Source organism: Polistes fuscatus, unplaced genomic scaffold (assembly GCF_010416935.1).
Source record: "Polistes fuscatus isolate 324 unplaced genomic scaffold, CU_Pfus_HIC Scaffold2, whole genome shotgun sequence".
Lineage (NCBI taxonomy): Eukaryota > Metazoa > Arthropoda > Insecta > Hymenoptera > Vespidae > Polistes > Polistes fuscatus.
The window spans coordinates 15,193,540-15,207,801 of record NW_025113096.1 but is presented as its reverse complement, the minus strand read 5'-3'; the positions used below and the strand labels follow the sequence as shown (position 1 = coordinate 15,207,801).

The 14,262-nt window shown below is 34.2% G+C and overlaps 1 protein-coding gene across 1 annotated transcript in view; it reads left to right on the top strand.

Annotated features, from left to right (window-relative positions):
- The first annotated feature begins 2,332 nt into the window (after positions 1–2,332).
- The window catches only part of LOC122516259 (nuclear transcription factor Y subunit alpha-like), a 31,200-nt gene continuing 19,270 nt past the window's right edge, over positions 2,333–14,262 (top strand). Inside the window, exon 1 of the mRNA XM_043633935.1 lies at positions 2,333–3,418. Coding sequence (XP_043489870.1) covers positions 3,046–3,418 — 373 coding nt within the window. The 5' untranslated portion in view covers positions 2,333–3,045. The remainder of the gene's footprint in view (positions 3,419–14,262) is intronic.

The following is a 14,262-nucleotide window of genomic DNA, read 5'->3' as shown; positions in this document are numbered from 1 at the left end:
TAATAACATTTTTCGTTTGAAGTACATTTTTCGTTCGAAGAAATCTTATTGGTTAAGTATGCGAATTATGCGTACTCTATTATTCATAAGTTAAAAACATTATCATTTGTTTATACTTTTGTATTAATTGAATTTGTAATGTTTACATTTTATCTTCACATTTCGTATGACATTTTTCTCTCTTATGTTTAGTCTGTCTCTAGCAGTTGTACTATGATAATAAAGCAACACCAGTAGCTGAGTATAGACTATGATTTCTAAATTGTCATAATTTAAATTGAAAAATGATACTTGAAATGATACTAATTAAGTGCGATTTTTGTTATAGTCATCGTACATATATATATATATATATATATAATCTTGCTGGTAGAATAAGATAATTAAATTTATAATTTTTAAACAATTTTCAAGAAATTATTTTGTACATGTAAGATCACTTTTCGCTATAGGTAGTACCATTCATCTGGATAAACCTTATATACTTATATATCAGTGAGATTTCCAGATTGATCTGAATAATTATCGTAAATTAAAAATTATCTAACTGAAGTTATAATAAAATTTGTTAAAATGTTAATTTGTTAAAAAATTAAATTGATAATTTACGTTTAAACGAAAGAAAAGGGGTACACGATTGGCTGGCTACGTTTAAAAATAATATGATCAAACGAATTTGACTCTGACAAGATAATATATTTTAATGATATATAATTGTCAACGCGTTTCCTTAGAGAGTCTAGATAAATGCTACGACGAGCGAGCTATTCGGATCAGGACTAACTCGGCGTCACGCGCTAAATAACTTTGCTAACAAGGTGCTGCCCGCCACTGTAAAAAGATTACGTAAGCGGTAATGGCCGCTGGCTCTTCCTAAATTTGAGAATGAAGCGTTCCCGTGGAGTGGAGCGAGATAATTCGAAAGAAAAAGATGGATAGAAGAGAGCAAAAGAGAAAAAGAGAAAGAGAGAGAGAGAGAGAGAGGAAAGGGAGGATTTAAAGCGGGAGAAATGGAAGAATAGGAGGGAAGGAGGTGGGAAGGGAGGGAGGGAGGAGTAAGTCAGGATCGTGGCGGGAGTTAATTTTAATTTCCTAATTTTTCCCACCCCGTGGACCCAGGTAATTCCGTCCCCAGAAGAGAATAGATGTAATTACTTAACGCCTTCGAACTGGGAGCTCTCCTCTTATTAAAAGAGGATCGCGCCCACGGGGGTTAGAGGGGCGGAAGATACGCCCATGTTGAAGCGAAGGAAGGTAGAAAGGAAGGAAGGAAGGAAGGAAGAAGAAGGGGCTTCGGGGGGATGAGAATTTACCAACTGGGAGTAGGAGAAATGAGAGTGAGATTTCGAGTGGGTATTACATGAAAAGTATTTTGACTTATTATATCTTTTGCCTCTTGACTATAATCGATCGATGAAAGATCATTATTCGTCGTATTCGTCGTCTATCCAGGATCACAGTTTGGAAAGCGTTGGGATATCGAGGATCTTCGATAATATCAGCCATTCGTCCAAGCTAAACTCGCACTCGGTCCGTAATCAGAGTCCCGAAGCGTGGAATATTTAATAGAGGTGCCACGGGGTCCAGCTTGTGGATGGAATTAGAGGATAAGTTCAGTGGCATATCGGGTGACTTGGCTAGACTCGGTCGACTTGGTGAGGGAATGAGTTTTAGGGGTAGCTCAGTGAAGCGCGCGCGTGTGTGGGCAGGGAGGAGCCATCTTGCGGCCGCTTTCAGGGCAGCCGCCAATTGATTCGTCCCCACCAAGGGTCGAGCGCGAGCAAGGAAGGGGCGTCGATTCAATTCCAGGGCAAAAAAAGCTCCCCGTGGGCGTTGCCGACCGAGTAATCCACCACTCCGGATTGGTAGACGATATCGTGGTATCCGCGAAGCCGACAGTGGGACGGCCAATCCACGCTACCTTGGGTGGAAACCCAAACCAGTTTTGGTTAGGCGAACAGAGGGGAGCTCCGTTTACTCGACTCTCCGGACAGATAGTGCTGTGCCGTTGGCTCGTGCCGTAGTGGGTCTCAACAACAACTGACAGCTCGACTTACTGAGCAACGATTTTCCCTGCAAATTCGGCGAGTCTCGCGTTTTCCATTCAACCGACGATTTTTTTTTTTATTATTGTCCTTCATTTAATCCGAGTTATCGAAACTTTGGATTGGATTTTCTTATTTTTGTTCTTTTTTCTTTTCCCGAGAGGACTACTTTAATAGACCATCTATAATAACATGGACCAAAGTGTCGCGTTGACGTTTATCGTTTGAAAAAAGACAAAGATAGTGATTAGTGACTATGTCCTGAAGTTTCAGGATCCGGTGTTGACAGCAATGTACGAGATTCCCTCTGTTTGGTCTCGTTTAGGACCTTTTTTAATCTGTGTTGTCAGTGGAATGACTAAAAGGGATTCTAAAGTGTCAACGGATCAATTGTTTTAATCGTATCACTTGTATCTTATCGATCCTCTATTCTTAGATCGATCGACGTCTAGTCTATGAATCAAGACAAGTTCCAAAGTATAGGCTAAAAAGTTATCTTTGTAAATTCGATCTCTTGTCGCCAGTTATTACTTATCATGACATCTGACGTATGCCAGAGACGACCCGTGCGTGTTACGATACTTCACTGCATAGCATAGTAAAAGTATTTTTCAATGATGTTTGATAATTAATGAAAACATTATATAAATTATCGATAAAGTCGTATGTTTCAAAGTTTTATCCTATCCGACGGACAGCGATATACAACCGAGAAACGCGGTTTCTGTCATTTATTTTTCATTATAAACGTGTTACATCAAATCTTTGTTCAAGGAAGATTATGCAAATATATTTTTGTAACTTATTGGAGCTCGTGGGAATGATCTAATGAGCTTCGTCGATGCATGGATCGAAGGATAATCAGAAAATGTGATCTATAAAGACTTCGAAGAGATAATAGAAAAAGAGAGAAATATCTAATTCTTGAATATCCCATTGATGATAAAAGATTGAGACCTCTCCTGCGGAGAGAAGATCAATTGTCGAGCTGGTACCAAACATGGTCCTGGAACCAGGAGGCGGTTTATCCTTTCCTTTGCCTCCTGGTAGCGGCTCAACAGCGTCCGGCGGCTCGCTTTTGGCACCGGCCAGATTGTTTCAAAGAGCAACACCAGTCTTCCCATTCCATCTTACGGGATGGCCACCTCATCATCCGGTTCTGGGGCAGGTCCAAAGCCAAGTTCAGCAGTCAATGCAAGCACAGCATCAAGCTGCCGCAGCGGCTGTCAGATACTTCAGTCATCATCATCCTCATCATCCTCATCCTACTTTGGGAAATCATCCGTTGGTACCGACGATCACCGGTCATCATCCGGCAACACATAATCTTCATCACAATGCGGATCACGGCGATGAGGATGATGAGAAAAAAGGTACGACAAATTGATATAATATTTGTTGTTATTTTTGTTGTTGTTCTTGTTTTATTATTTTTTTCTCGGTCTTTCATAATATCTCATCTTTATCGATAGCTGTGTCTTTCGTAACAACGGATTCCATCAATCGTGTGTGTGAGAATCTGACACTGACCTATAATATCATAGTTTTATTCGAGAGAAGAAGACCCAAAAAAGAAAAAGAAAAAGAAAACAAAAAAGAATAGAAAGCAAAGAAAAGATATCCTCTCGAAAGGTGGATCAAAAAGTGGTCTATTGGGAGTGTCGTAACGCGGTCAATCATAAGATCATTCCTGACGAGCCCTTGGGATCGCTTATAAGCTTAGTCCCTATCCGCAACGCCCTTTCTCGACTCCCTATCTAACGCAGGACTCGAACCAAAATCACGTTCCGTGCCGGCGGAAAGTCCGTACGACGATCGGAGGGTGGAAATCTGTTTTTTACGTGATCTCATTCATACCCCTAACTTTCGTGTTTATGCTTCGAAGGGAGCGCCACTTAACCAGAACGGGTTTGAACCTTCTGTTCTACGGGATCTGGTCATCTTATGTGTCTATATTTTTTTCTTTTTTTTTATTTATATTTTTTTTTTTATTTCTGATTTATTTTTGCTTATTTTTCTTCTTCTTTCTTTTTCCTCTAATTATACCTATTTTTCTTGTCATAATTATAGTTTCGTATCTATAAGTATTTATTCCAAATGATATTTAAACTTTTTGTTAACTCGAAATAGATGCGAATGTTTAGAACTATTTTTAAGTTAATCGACACAATGGGAAATTTTCGATGTGTCTTGTTACGATGACGTTATCGTCTAATAATATTTTAGAATAATAATGTAACAAACGTAAACTCTCAGGAGCGCGCGTGGCTGCGTGACTTGCACTACTTCTGCATTTTGTTACTTGAATACGCGTTATCGGTTATATTTTACATTTAATTTACATTGTAGGTTCTTCATTAAAAAAATATTTCTTCATATATTTTTCTATAATATACAATGTTTACATGTATAGAGAAAGAAATAGATAAAAAAGAGAGAGAGAGAGAGAGAAATAAAACAAACACGAGAGTTTGAAAAAAAAAAGTATAAAAAGACAATGTAAATACATAAGTTATCAGAAATGATAATTTTCAACCTGTAAACATCCAATAGTATTATACTTTGATGTAACTTGTTAGCTTCATCGTTATTATGATATAATCATTATCGTTTTTAATTAATGTTACACACGTAGAAACGTCAGGTAAGTCGAAATCGTTGCCACTCTTCTGGGATCGAGTGCTTTGCAAAAGTCTCGTTTACATAATTAGTTCAACGGCCATGCTTGCTGTCAGCGTCGCGTGCATGAGCTCTACACGACCGTTATACTTATACGTTATTTTTTTCTTTCCGCTTTCAACTGTATCGTTTCTTTTTTTTCCTCTCTTTTTTTCTCCATATTTTTTCTAAACTTCTATTTCCAACGATTTGAACAACTTTATCGGTAAAACTTGGGTTTCTCGTTTTTTCACGCACACTTTACAACTATCCCATTCGAATTTTCTCGATAAGAATTAATCCATTGAAATTAATGAAAATATAAATTTAGTAAAGAAGTACAATCGATGATATAGAAATTTTACACGTTTTACTATCCGAAATAATTAGAAAGACGAGGAAAAATTAAATGAACAATCAATCATTTGTTAGGCAAGTGTAATTTTAGTTAATAACCGATGAAGAAACTATTCATCTTTCTTTGTTACTTTTTATTATTTTTTTTTTAACTCATTAACGGTAAAATTAATTTATCTTAATTTCAAAGAAATTCGATTGAATAAATATTCCTGTCAAAAAGTAAGTGGAGAAAAAGGAATCGAAGTTTTATCGTGAAACCTTTCAATATTCGTTTAATTTACTTCACTAGAAAAAAAAAACACGTCGCAAATCCTGATGGCATAATACGGGCCCATTTATTTCAAATTTCCCGGGGCTTTTTGTTTCTTTTCTTTTTTTCAACAACATAAACGAGATCGTACATTTCGTTTAACCTCTCTTGCTCCCCTCCTTCCTACCCACCCCTCTTTGTCCTATTGACTCAACCACATCGAATCGAAAATTTTTTTCATAAAACAGCCTAATATTAGCCCTTCGCGCTCGGTCTTTCTAATCGTAAAATAATGGTCGGACTCCCAACGCGATAATGCTTTAAGAAAAAACCAAACTTATACCGTTTTCGTGGGTTCTTTTTTTTCGTATACTACAGAGTAGAGAACTAAATTTTTTGTTAAGAAAACCAACAAGAGCCCTATCATATACCAATATAAGTTAAACGTTTTAAAAAGATTACACAATAATAAGCGAACTGACCACAAAGGAGAAAAGATTCAACGAATTATATTATAAAAAAAAAGAATTGAAGTTGGCGACAAATTTGTAATATTAATGCTAAACGTCGTGAGAGATTTTAACGAATGATGGAAGATTAAAAATGAAAAGACAAAGGTGAAGAAGAAGAAGATGAAGAAGATGAAGAAGATGAAGAAGAAGAAAAAGTAGAAGATAGAGGGATGAATAAGAGTAAGAGAAAAACGTAGAGAAAAAGAGAGAGAGAGAGAAAGAGAGAGAGAAGGAGAAGATAAAGAGAGGGAGGAAGGGTCATAGTCGTGGCACAAAGGGACAAACAAAACGTACGGGCTCTGAGTAATAACTTAATTTAAACTAAACTACAGTTTAATAATTCTCGGGCTAGCCTGGCCGTGGAAGATGCAACGGGCAACCAGCAATTTCAGAGCCGCCGTTAACTGCCGGTCGTTAGTCCCTTTTCAAAACTTCTTTCTTTTTTCTACCGTCCGCCTTCTTCTCTCAGCCCTTCGTCCTCTCTCTCTCTCTCTCTCTCTCTCTCCAACTCTCTAACTCTCTTACTCTCTCTTACTTTTTCTTTTCCTTCATTTGAGACACGTTTGCTCTCTTTTCTTCTTCTTCATCATCTTCTTCTTCTTCTTCATACTTCTTTTCCTTCCTTCCTTCCTTCCTTCCTTCCTTCCTTCCACCTTCATTTATTCTTCTTATTCTATACCACTACAATCGCGATCACCAATACCATCCCTCTCGTGTGTTGTATCCTATTCGGTCACGAGCTAATTTCTCGAACGTGGTTTGCGTGCCACGCTGTGAATTTCGCCACGGGCCGATAGAAAATACTCTCACACCACGGGCCGACAAATTGAATCGTCCCTCTAAGGTTTTATCCTATTTTACAACACAACAACAACAAAATCTCCATACGAATCCTGATCGTCGTCGGATTGTCCAATTTCAATAAATACATTTTTCTTCTTCTTTTTTTTTTTTCCAATCGTATACGAATACGTGTTTACGCGCGCGCCTTTTTATTTTAATTATCGTATCTCTGATTTGTCAAAAAACATATGCAATATTTTTTTCGTTTGGTTTTTTTCTTTCTATCCTTCGTATTTCAAGAGATAGATAGTTATTTATTTTAATAAACGATTTCTCATTCTCGAAGATCTAATAATAATATCAATATATTACTTAATTTCAATTCATTAGAATGAATAATGACTATTGGATAACGTATTTAATCTTAATTTCATTACCTGAAAAACATATCGTTTAGTATTTTAGAAAATCATCGCTTTAATTGTGTTTCAAAAAAGGAATCCTCTCGTTATCTTGTTAGGTCCCAAAAAGAGTGTGAACCAAACAAAAAAAAGGCAGAGGATTCTGTATCGTATTTCCCAAAGGGATCCAATAATTAGTCTCGAGAGTCTTAAGTCCCTGGATGGAAGAAGATGTAACATAACATAAGAGAAAATCGACAGTAAAAGTTGTTAAAGCAAAAACTAACTATGTCGATGTTATTATCGCGTCAAGTAGTGGCAAACGACGACGAAGACGACGACGACGACAACAACGATGTCTCGTTTTCTTATCTTTCTTCCTTTTCTCTCGCGATCTTTTTCGCCTATATTTCTTGTCCTCGACATTTCTTGTTTTTCTATTTATTTTCGTTCCCGCCCCTTCCCTCCTCTCTTCCTTCCTTCCTTCCTTTACGCGGTTGGTTCAACATTTTTTTGCTCTCTACACAAAATCAATCATCGTTCGTTTACAGGAGATAAATTTATTTCTTACTTTTTTTTCTTCCTACGCTTATTTCTCTTTTTTTTGGGTGGGGGGATGGGAGGATAGGGGGATGGGAGGTATTGTTTTATAACATCTCTCGATTTCATTCGAAATTATTATAATGCAACACAATAATGTTGATGGGGGATCGTCGAGAAAAAATCGATAAAAAAAATTGTGTTACGTCATCGGTAAAAATTTTTCTTCTGACTGTTATATCATACCTATTATTTTGATTTATTCGTTTTCCGATTCATCTTTCGTATCTCTCGTTCGTTCTGAAAGTAAGGAGGGGGTGCGGCGACGGGTGGAGGGACGGGGAGAGGGTAGAGAAAAACATTAATTAAATAGTTTGAATTACGATAATAGCGCGGGGTTTAGTCGAAGAGAAGAAGAAGGAGATTGAAATGAAAGAAAGAAGAAAAGGAGAAGGAGATGGAGGAGAAGAAGAAAGAGAAGAAGTAGAAGAAGAAAGAGAAGAACGAAACGAGTAAGATACGGCTGACAGACTATAAATACGTCATATTTATATGCTCCGCTAATTGTCTTGGACGATAGGAATCTCCCTTTTATTACTTTTCGAGTTATTTCTCCTGCAAATTCACCGACTCGTGCCGACTTTCTCTCTCTCTCTCTCTCTCTCTCTCTCTCTCTCTCTTTCTCTCCCTCTCTATCTCTCTTTTTCTGTGTCAGAGTATAATTTCATCTCGGTTGAAAATTATTTCAGAAATTTGTTAGCAATAACGGCCAATTAAAGTCGGATCGATTTTACGAAAAGATATTACAAAAGATATATCTTGCACATTACAACAACAAAAAATATAGTATTATCTAATTATAGTAAAAAAAAACTCTAAGATTGTTGAAATGTGAACGAATAACGGATAACTATTGACTCTTTATTTACGAATAATTTGAAACGAGATGTTAAATAGAAGAAATCATATAAAAAATAGTATTCTTTTTTATTGTATGAAAATGTATAGCGAAGACTATGTGATAGCTGAAATATGAATGAATATCAAATAACTTTTTTTTATATATATTTGTTTTGTTTAATGAATAATTTCGAGCTAGAATCTCGCGGGTAAAAAAATGATTGAAAATAAATTATTATTTAAATTTAAAATAAAGTATGGGAATAACAGTGATAGTTGAAATACGAACGTCAGATAATGTTTGGATATTTTATTTATGAGTAATATTAAGGCGTGATCTAGAAGGAAAAATAAATCATTGGATTATTTGGTCTCGTATATTTTGTTGAAATTACGACAGAATAATTTTAAGTTAATGGGTTATCAATTGTTAGATACCTATTTAATCCGAAATTGGAAATATATTTTCGTCGGTGTTAGTAGAAGACGCGAGTAATACACCGGAAACTTTAGTATAAAGGAAAAAAAGAAAAAATAAGGAAGAAAAGGAGAGGAAAGAGGGAAAAGTCGTACTTCTGGAAAAAGCTGTCTTGCCGGAAAAGTAATTACTGTAGAAGCATTTATCATGAATTCCCGTTTGCAGCTGTCTAGCGGGCTAGCTACTCGAACGTCTAGAAATTGTTTGTCGTTTATCACGATCCTTCTAAAATGATCGAGAGATCTATCGGTAATAATATAAATAATTACAGTTATTATCATTATCATTATTCTTATTATTATTATAATTATCTATTTTTTGGTGACTCGGTTTATTCGGTTTTTACTTCATTCATACTAATCTTTCGACCAAATACGAGCGAGTTTTCCTATGTAATTTGGTGCATCCATTATTATTATTATTATTATTATTATTATTATTATTATTATTATTATTATTATTATTGTTGTTGTTGTTGTTGTTGTTTCAATTATACTAACAGAAAGAAAAATATTTCAACGACAAAGCTTAATTATTCATCGAATAACAGAAGTGAGGAGTGAAAAAAACAAAAAAACAAAAATAATAATATTTTATGTAAAATATGGAGGGAGGAGGGAAAGGTGGAAAAAGAAAAACAATTAATAGGGCAAAATGGGCGGTTTTGTTATTACCTGTGCCATAATCATGCCTTTTCCTTCGCAGTTACGATAGTCGGTACGATAAAAGGTGAGCTGCGTTAAAAATGTATGTACTAACGAGCGTTATACTAATGGCTGACAATAACCTGGTAATATCTTACAGTTGAGGATATGTTACATAGAAAACAATGTAGGTACATACATACTTTCTGATAAGAAATGAAGTATACAGGACCAATTATTTTCGAACAAATTAGAGACATGCTATGTGTCCAATAAGTATGTTAATTATTAGAAAAAATTTTCCAACTATTTTGTTACGATTAACAAGTAAAATATGGAAAATGAAACGATGATAAGTTAAACAAAAAAATTGCCCTTTTTACGCGAACAAACGGTCATATATTATATAAGAAGAAATGAATTTTCCCGAAGGCGTTAATATTGGCATTTAAATTGCATCTAATTAAACGAAAATAAAACGAAAGATAAAAAGGATTATAATTAAAAAAAAAAAAAAACAAAATAGAAATTTTCGTTTATTAAAGAATAAATATTTAACGAATAGTGTTAACGTATGTTCGAGAATATTAAAAATTCTTGTCTGAATGTCATCACTCACAATAAAACTGTAATCAAACAAATCTAAGTTAACATAGTTGACAAGTTTATGTTCAATTTGGTGGTAAATTCGATAAATATAGCATCCCGATGAAGTAATTAATGTCAACGTATTTGTTGATGATTCTCTATTAATTTCTATATGTTTTAAATCATCGCCATTGGACAGAGACATTTATTACGTTTTTTCAAAAATGATCTTGGTGAAATGTAGCCGTAGGCAAAACGCGCGTGGCTCATACGAAGAGTGACGATAATATTATATTTCGATTTAACGAAACCATTTGTATAAGGTATATTCAAAAGATCCCGAGACTATCCTTCCGAAAAGGACACCTGTCGGTCGTACGCTGTCGACGCCTATATTTATTACTTGATCCGTTAGTTTCATAGATCCATTAAAGATAATTAATATCGAGGATAAAGGATCATGTTGCACGCGAGTCGTGCTCCAAAGACAAGAAACACGATTTCTAGAAGATCTATCGTCTAGTTTATAATGATTTTTCAAAGTGAGATAAGTTTGATAACTTTCATTGATATTAACAAATTCATTGAATTCTAGATACGTAGAATTTCCTTTTTTTTTAAATAAATTAATTACGTAACAACTGAAACTTTGATAAATTCGATTACGTTTCGTGCAAATATTAGCATATTGAGACATTTTTATAGGTATATATATTTTGTAGATACATAATAACGTACTTAATTAATTATATAGAATTATATATATACGAAATATAATAATATATGTACGTTTTTTAATATCACATAAAATATAGGGAGAATAATTCGAAAATAATATACATTTGTAAAATACATTACAAGTTACAATGTTAAGTCATGAAAATATATTTAAAATGTTACTATCCAAATGTATACTATTTAACGAAACATTAACTCGTAACAAGTTACACTATTAAACCTTGTATACTAACTATACACCAGGACAAGCAAGTAACGTTTCTCTAACTCGTCCTAAAGGAGCCCTTTGCCCGATTAAGAGAAGCCGCTAAGCAATTACGTCGTCTGTTTCGTGGATTCGTAGGTTACTCTAAGAGAACCTTACAAACGATTCCGTTAAATGAACGCGAATCGTTTGTCGCTTATCATCAGGTCTTCTTCAACGTACAAATACATCTATGCGTGTATACGCATTTATTATGCGTAGTATACATACACATATATGTATATATGTGGGATGGTACTCGAGCGAGAACTCTGCGAATTTCATGCGAAATCGCCGGTGAAATTTCGCCAACGGCTCACACAGTTTGCCACGCATGCTGATAATTAAAATTGTTATTTATTGCATCGGCCCTAATCGTCCCGCCGCCTCTTGCGTAACGAGCATTAATTAGCCTCTGTCGGATTACCGTGCTAGCTATGCTCTTGCTGTTCGTCGAAGCAAACACTCTTCCGAGCTCGCATAGACATAGTATCTCTTTTTCTTTTTCTTTTTCTTTTTCTTTTTCTTTTTCTTTTATTTTTATTTTTATTTTTATTTTTATTCTTATTTATTTTTCTCTTATATTTCTTTTTTTTCCATTTACATATTTTCCACGGATTATCTTCCTTCCATGGAATTCCATTTCATGAAATTTGAAAAAAACAAAACGTCCGATCCATCAAATCGTTCGTTTTTCCAATATGAATTTTTCTTCCTTTTTATTATTTTATTATAAATTGTATGTTTATTAGAAGATTAATCAATTATTTTCTTCTTTTCTTTTTCTTCTTCTTATATTAACTTAATTGAAAATAATCATCGTATATTTAATTGAGAAATAGAAAGTATTCAATTTACGGCTTTTTTTTCTTTTTTTCTTTTTCTATTGCACTTTACTATGTTTATGTAAAAGATAGTAAATTTACTTAGCGATTATGTTGAATTATCGTAATATTAACTCAATCGTGGCAAAAAACTATTGTGACATTTAATACCTCGAGGCAAAATACCAGAAAATTAAAATTCACGTTACGGTGATTTTAGAAATGATTAATCTTGTTGATTATTTCGTTGAATAAGAAACTGGCAAGATCTTTTTCTTTTTTCTATTTTTTATCTTCTTACTCCTGCTAAAAGAATGTGAATATTTAAGGGAAAAATTGAAAACAAGATGAAAATAGCGATAGTTTTCCGTTTCAATCGTTTGATATTTGTTTTTTCTTTTTTTTTTTGTTTTCTCGTTGTAATATGTAATTAACTTAATCATTGATGCCAGTCGTCGATTCCGTTTAGAAAGGTTACCTATAAGAAATTAATTTTCTCTACATAATTTATCTGTCTATCTAAAAATATATACCTACTCGATGTTCTTATCTCGTTCTGTGGTAGCGTATAATTATAATTGCTAAAACAGGTAGAGAGAATATCACGTTTGTGTTCAACCGTAACTCACGTTTAAGGATAAGCGTCAAAATAGGCTGTGAATTAAATCCTCTCTTTTGAAAGAATCTATTGACCGATTAAATGTCACAATTTAGTTCCAGTTCCATCGGCATGACCAAGAAATCCTTTACGACGTTTTCAATATTCAAGCAAATCCACAACACGAAGATAACACAAAATAATAATAATAATAATAATGTCTATATATATATAGACATTGTTAGATATTTTTAATATATTCATAGAAAATAAAAAAAACACACACACACATATTTTCGCATTATAACGTATTTCTTTCGTCGAATTAATTCAACATAAAATGGTAATTATCGATGTAAATAAAAACTATAGATACATAATAAATATTTTATTACATTTATATATAATATATTTTTATAAATATAATAATATAAATATTAAATATATATATATATATTTTTACAACAAATCTTTTATATATTCGAAATTATATTACTATCGTATTTATATATTTTGCAATTTATTAATTTATTTATTATATAATTTACTATGTATAATCATATTATTGAAAATTAAATCGACCAATTAAACAAATAGATAGTTAGGTTTTTTCGCGATAAATAATTTCATCAAGTGACAATACGCGTAAAGAGAGAGATACGAGTAAGAGTGAATAGATGGATAATAATAATTTGAAGGCGCGAATAAAGACAAAAGGGGAATTCGATTCCGATCGGTCGTTTAAAACAATCGGCCGACTAAGTTAAGCCTGGAAAAGATCCGTCGGTGATCTCACGCGACGACGGGAGTATAATATCGTAGGGCAAATGACATGCCGCAAGAGTAACAACCCGTGGTTAGTAATTAGGGGTTGTGAACGGGTAAGCAAGTAAGCGAAAAAGAGAAAGAAATACAGAACGAAAGAGAGAGAGAGAGAGAGAGAGAGAAAGAGAGAGAGAGAGAAAAGGAAAGAAAGGGTTGTGTGCGCGTGAGGGTCGTGTTCGCGGCACGCAATTTTTTTTTCCTTTCTTTCTCTTTCTTTTATTGGTGGCAAAACGCGATCGAGCACGAGCCGAAAAAAGAAAATTATTCCATCTTTGATAAATTCTCTCGGCCAATGAATTGTTAATTAACGATCGTAAACCCGAATAAAAATTTCGTTCGAGATTATTATAAGATAGATTATTTCAACGACGAGAAAAAGGGAGGGGTGATACAAAAACGGGGGTCAGGTAAGATATAAGATCATCATTTAATCTCAATTATTAAACATTCTTTTCTAATATAACACAATATTGTGGTTATGGCAATAAGTAGTTCTTCCAATAGGCGGCGTTATCTTGGGCATATAAAAATGAACGTTATTGTCGGTCCTTTTAACGAGTAACACGCACGTCATTTAGGGTACAATCGTAATTTGAATGAGTTAAACCTCCTGTTTTTTTTCTTTTTTTTTTTTTATCGCGGCAGATGAAAAAGTAAAAAAGTAAATATATTTAATTCTCGTGGCATTCAGGATAAAAAAAAGAAAACAGAAAAAGGAAAAAAAAAGTACACACCTTATAACGTTCATGTTCGACGGCGAATAGGATCTCGATAACATAACTGTGGTGATCGCGATAAATTCAGCTGGCGTTTAACTTGGGCTCGCTCGCGAATATCAACCACTGAGGAAGATGCCTTGCTAACTTAAACTGGC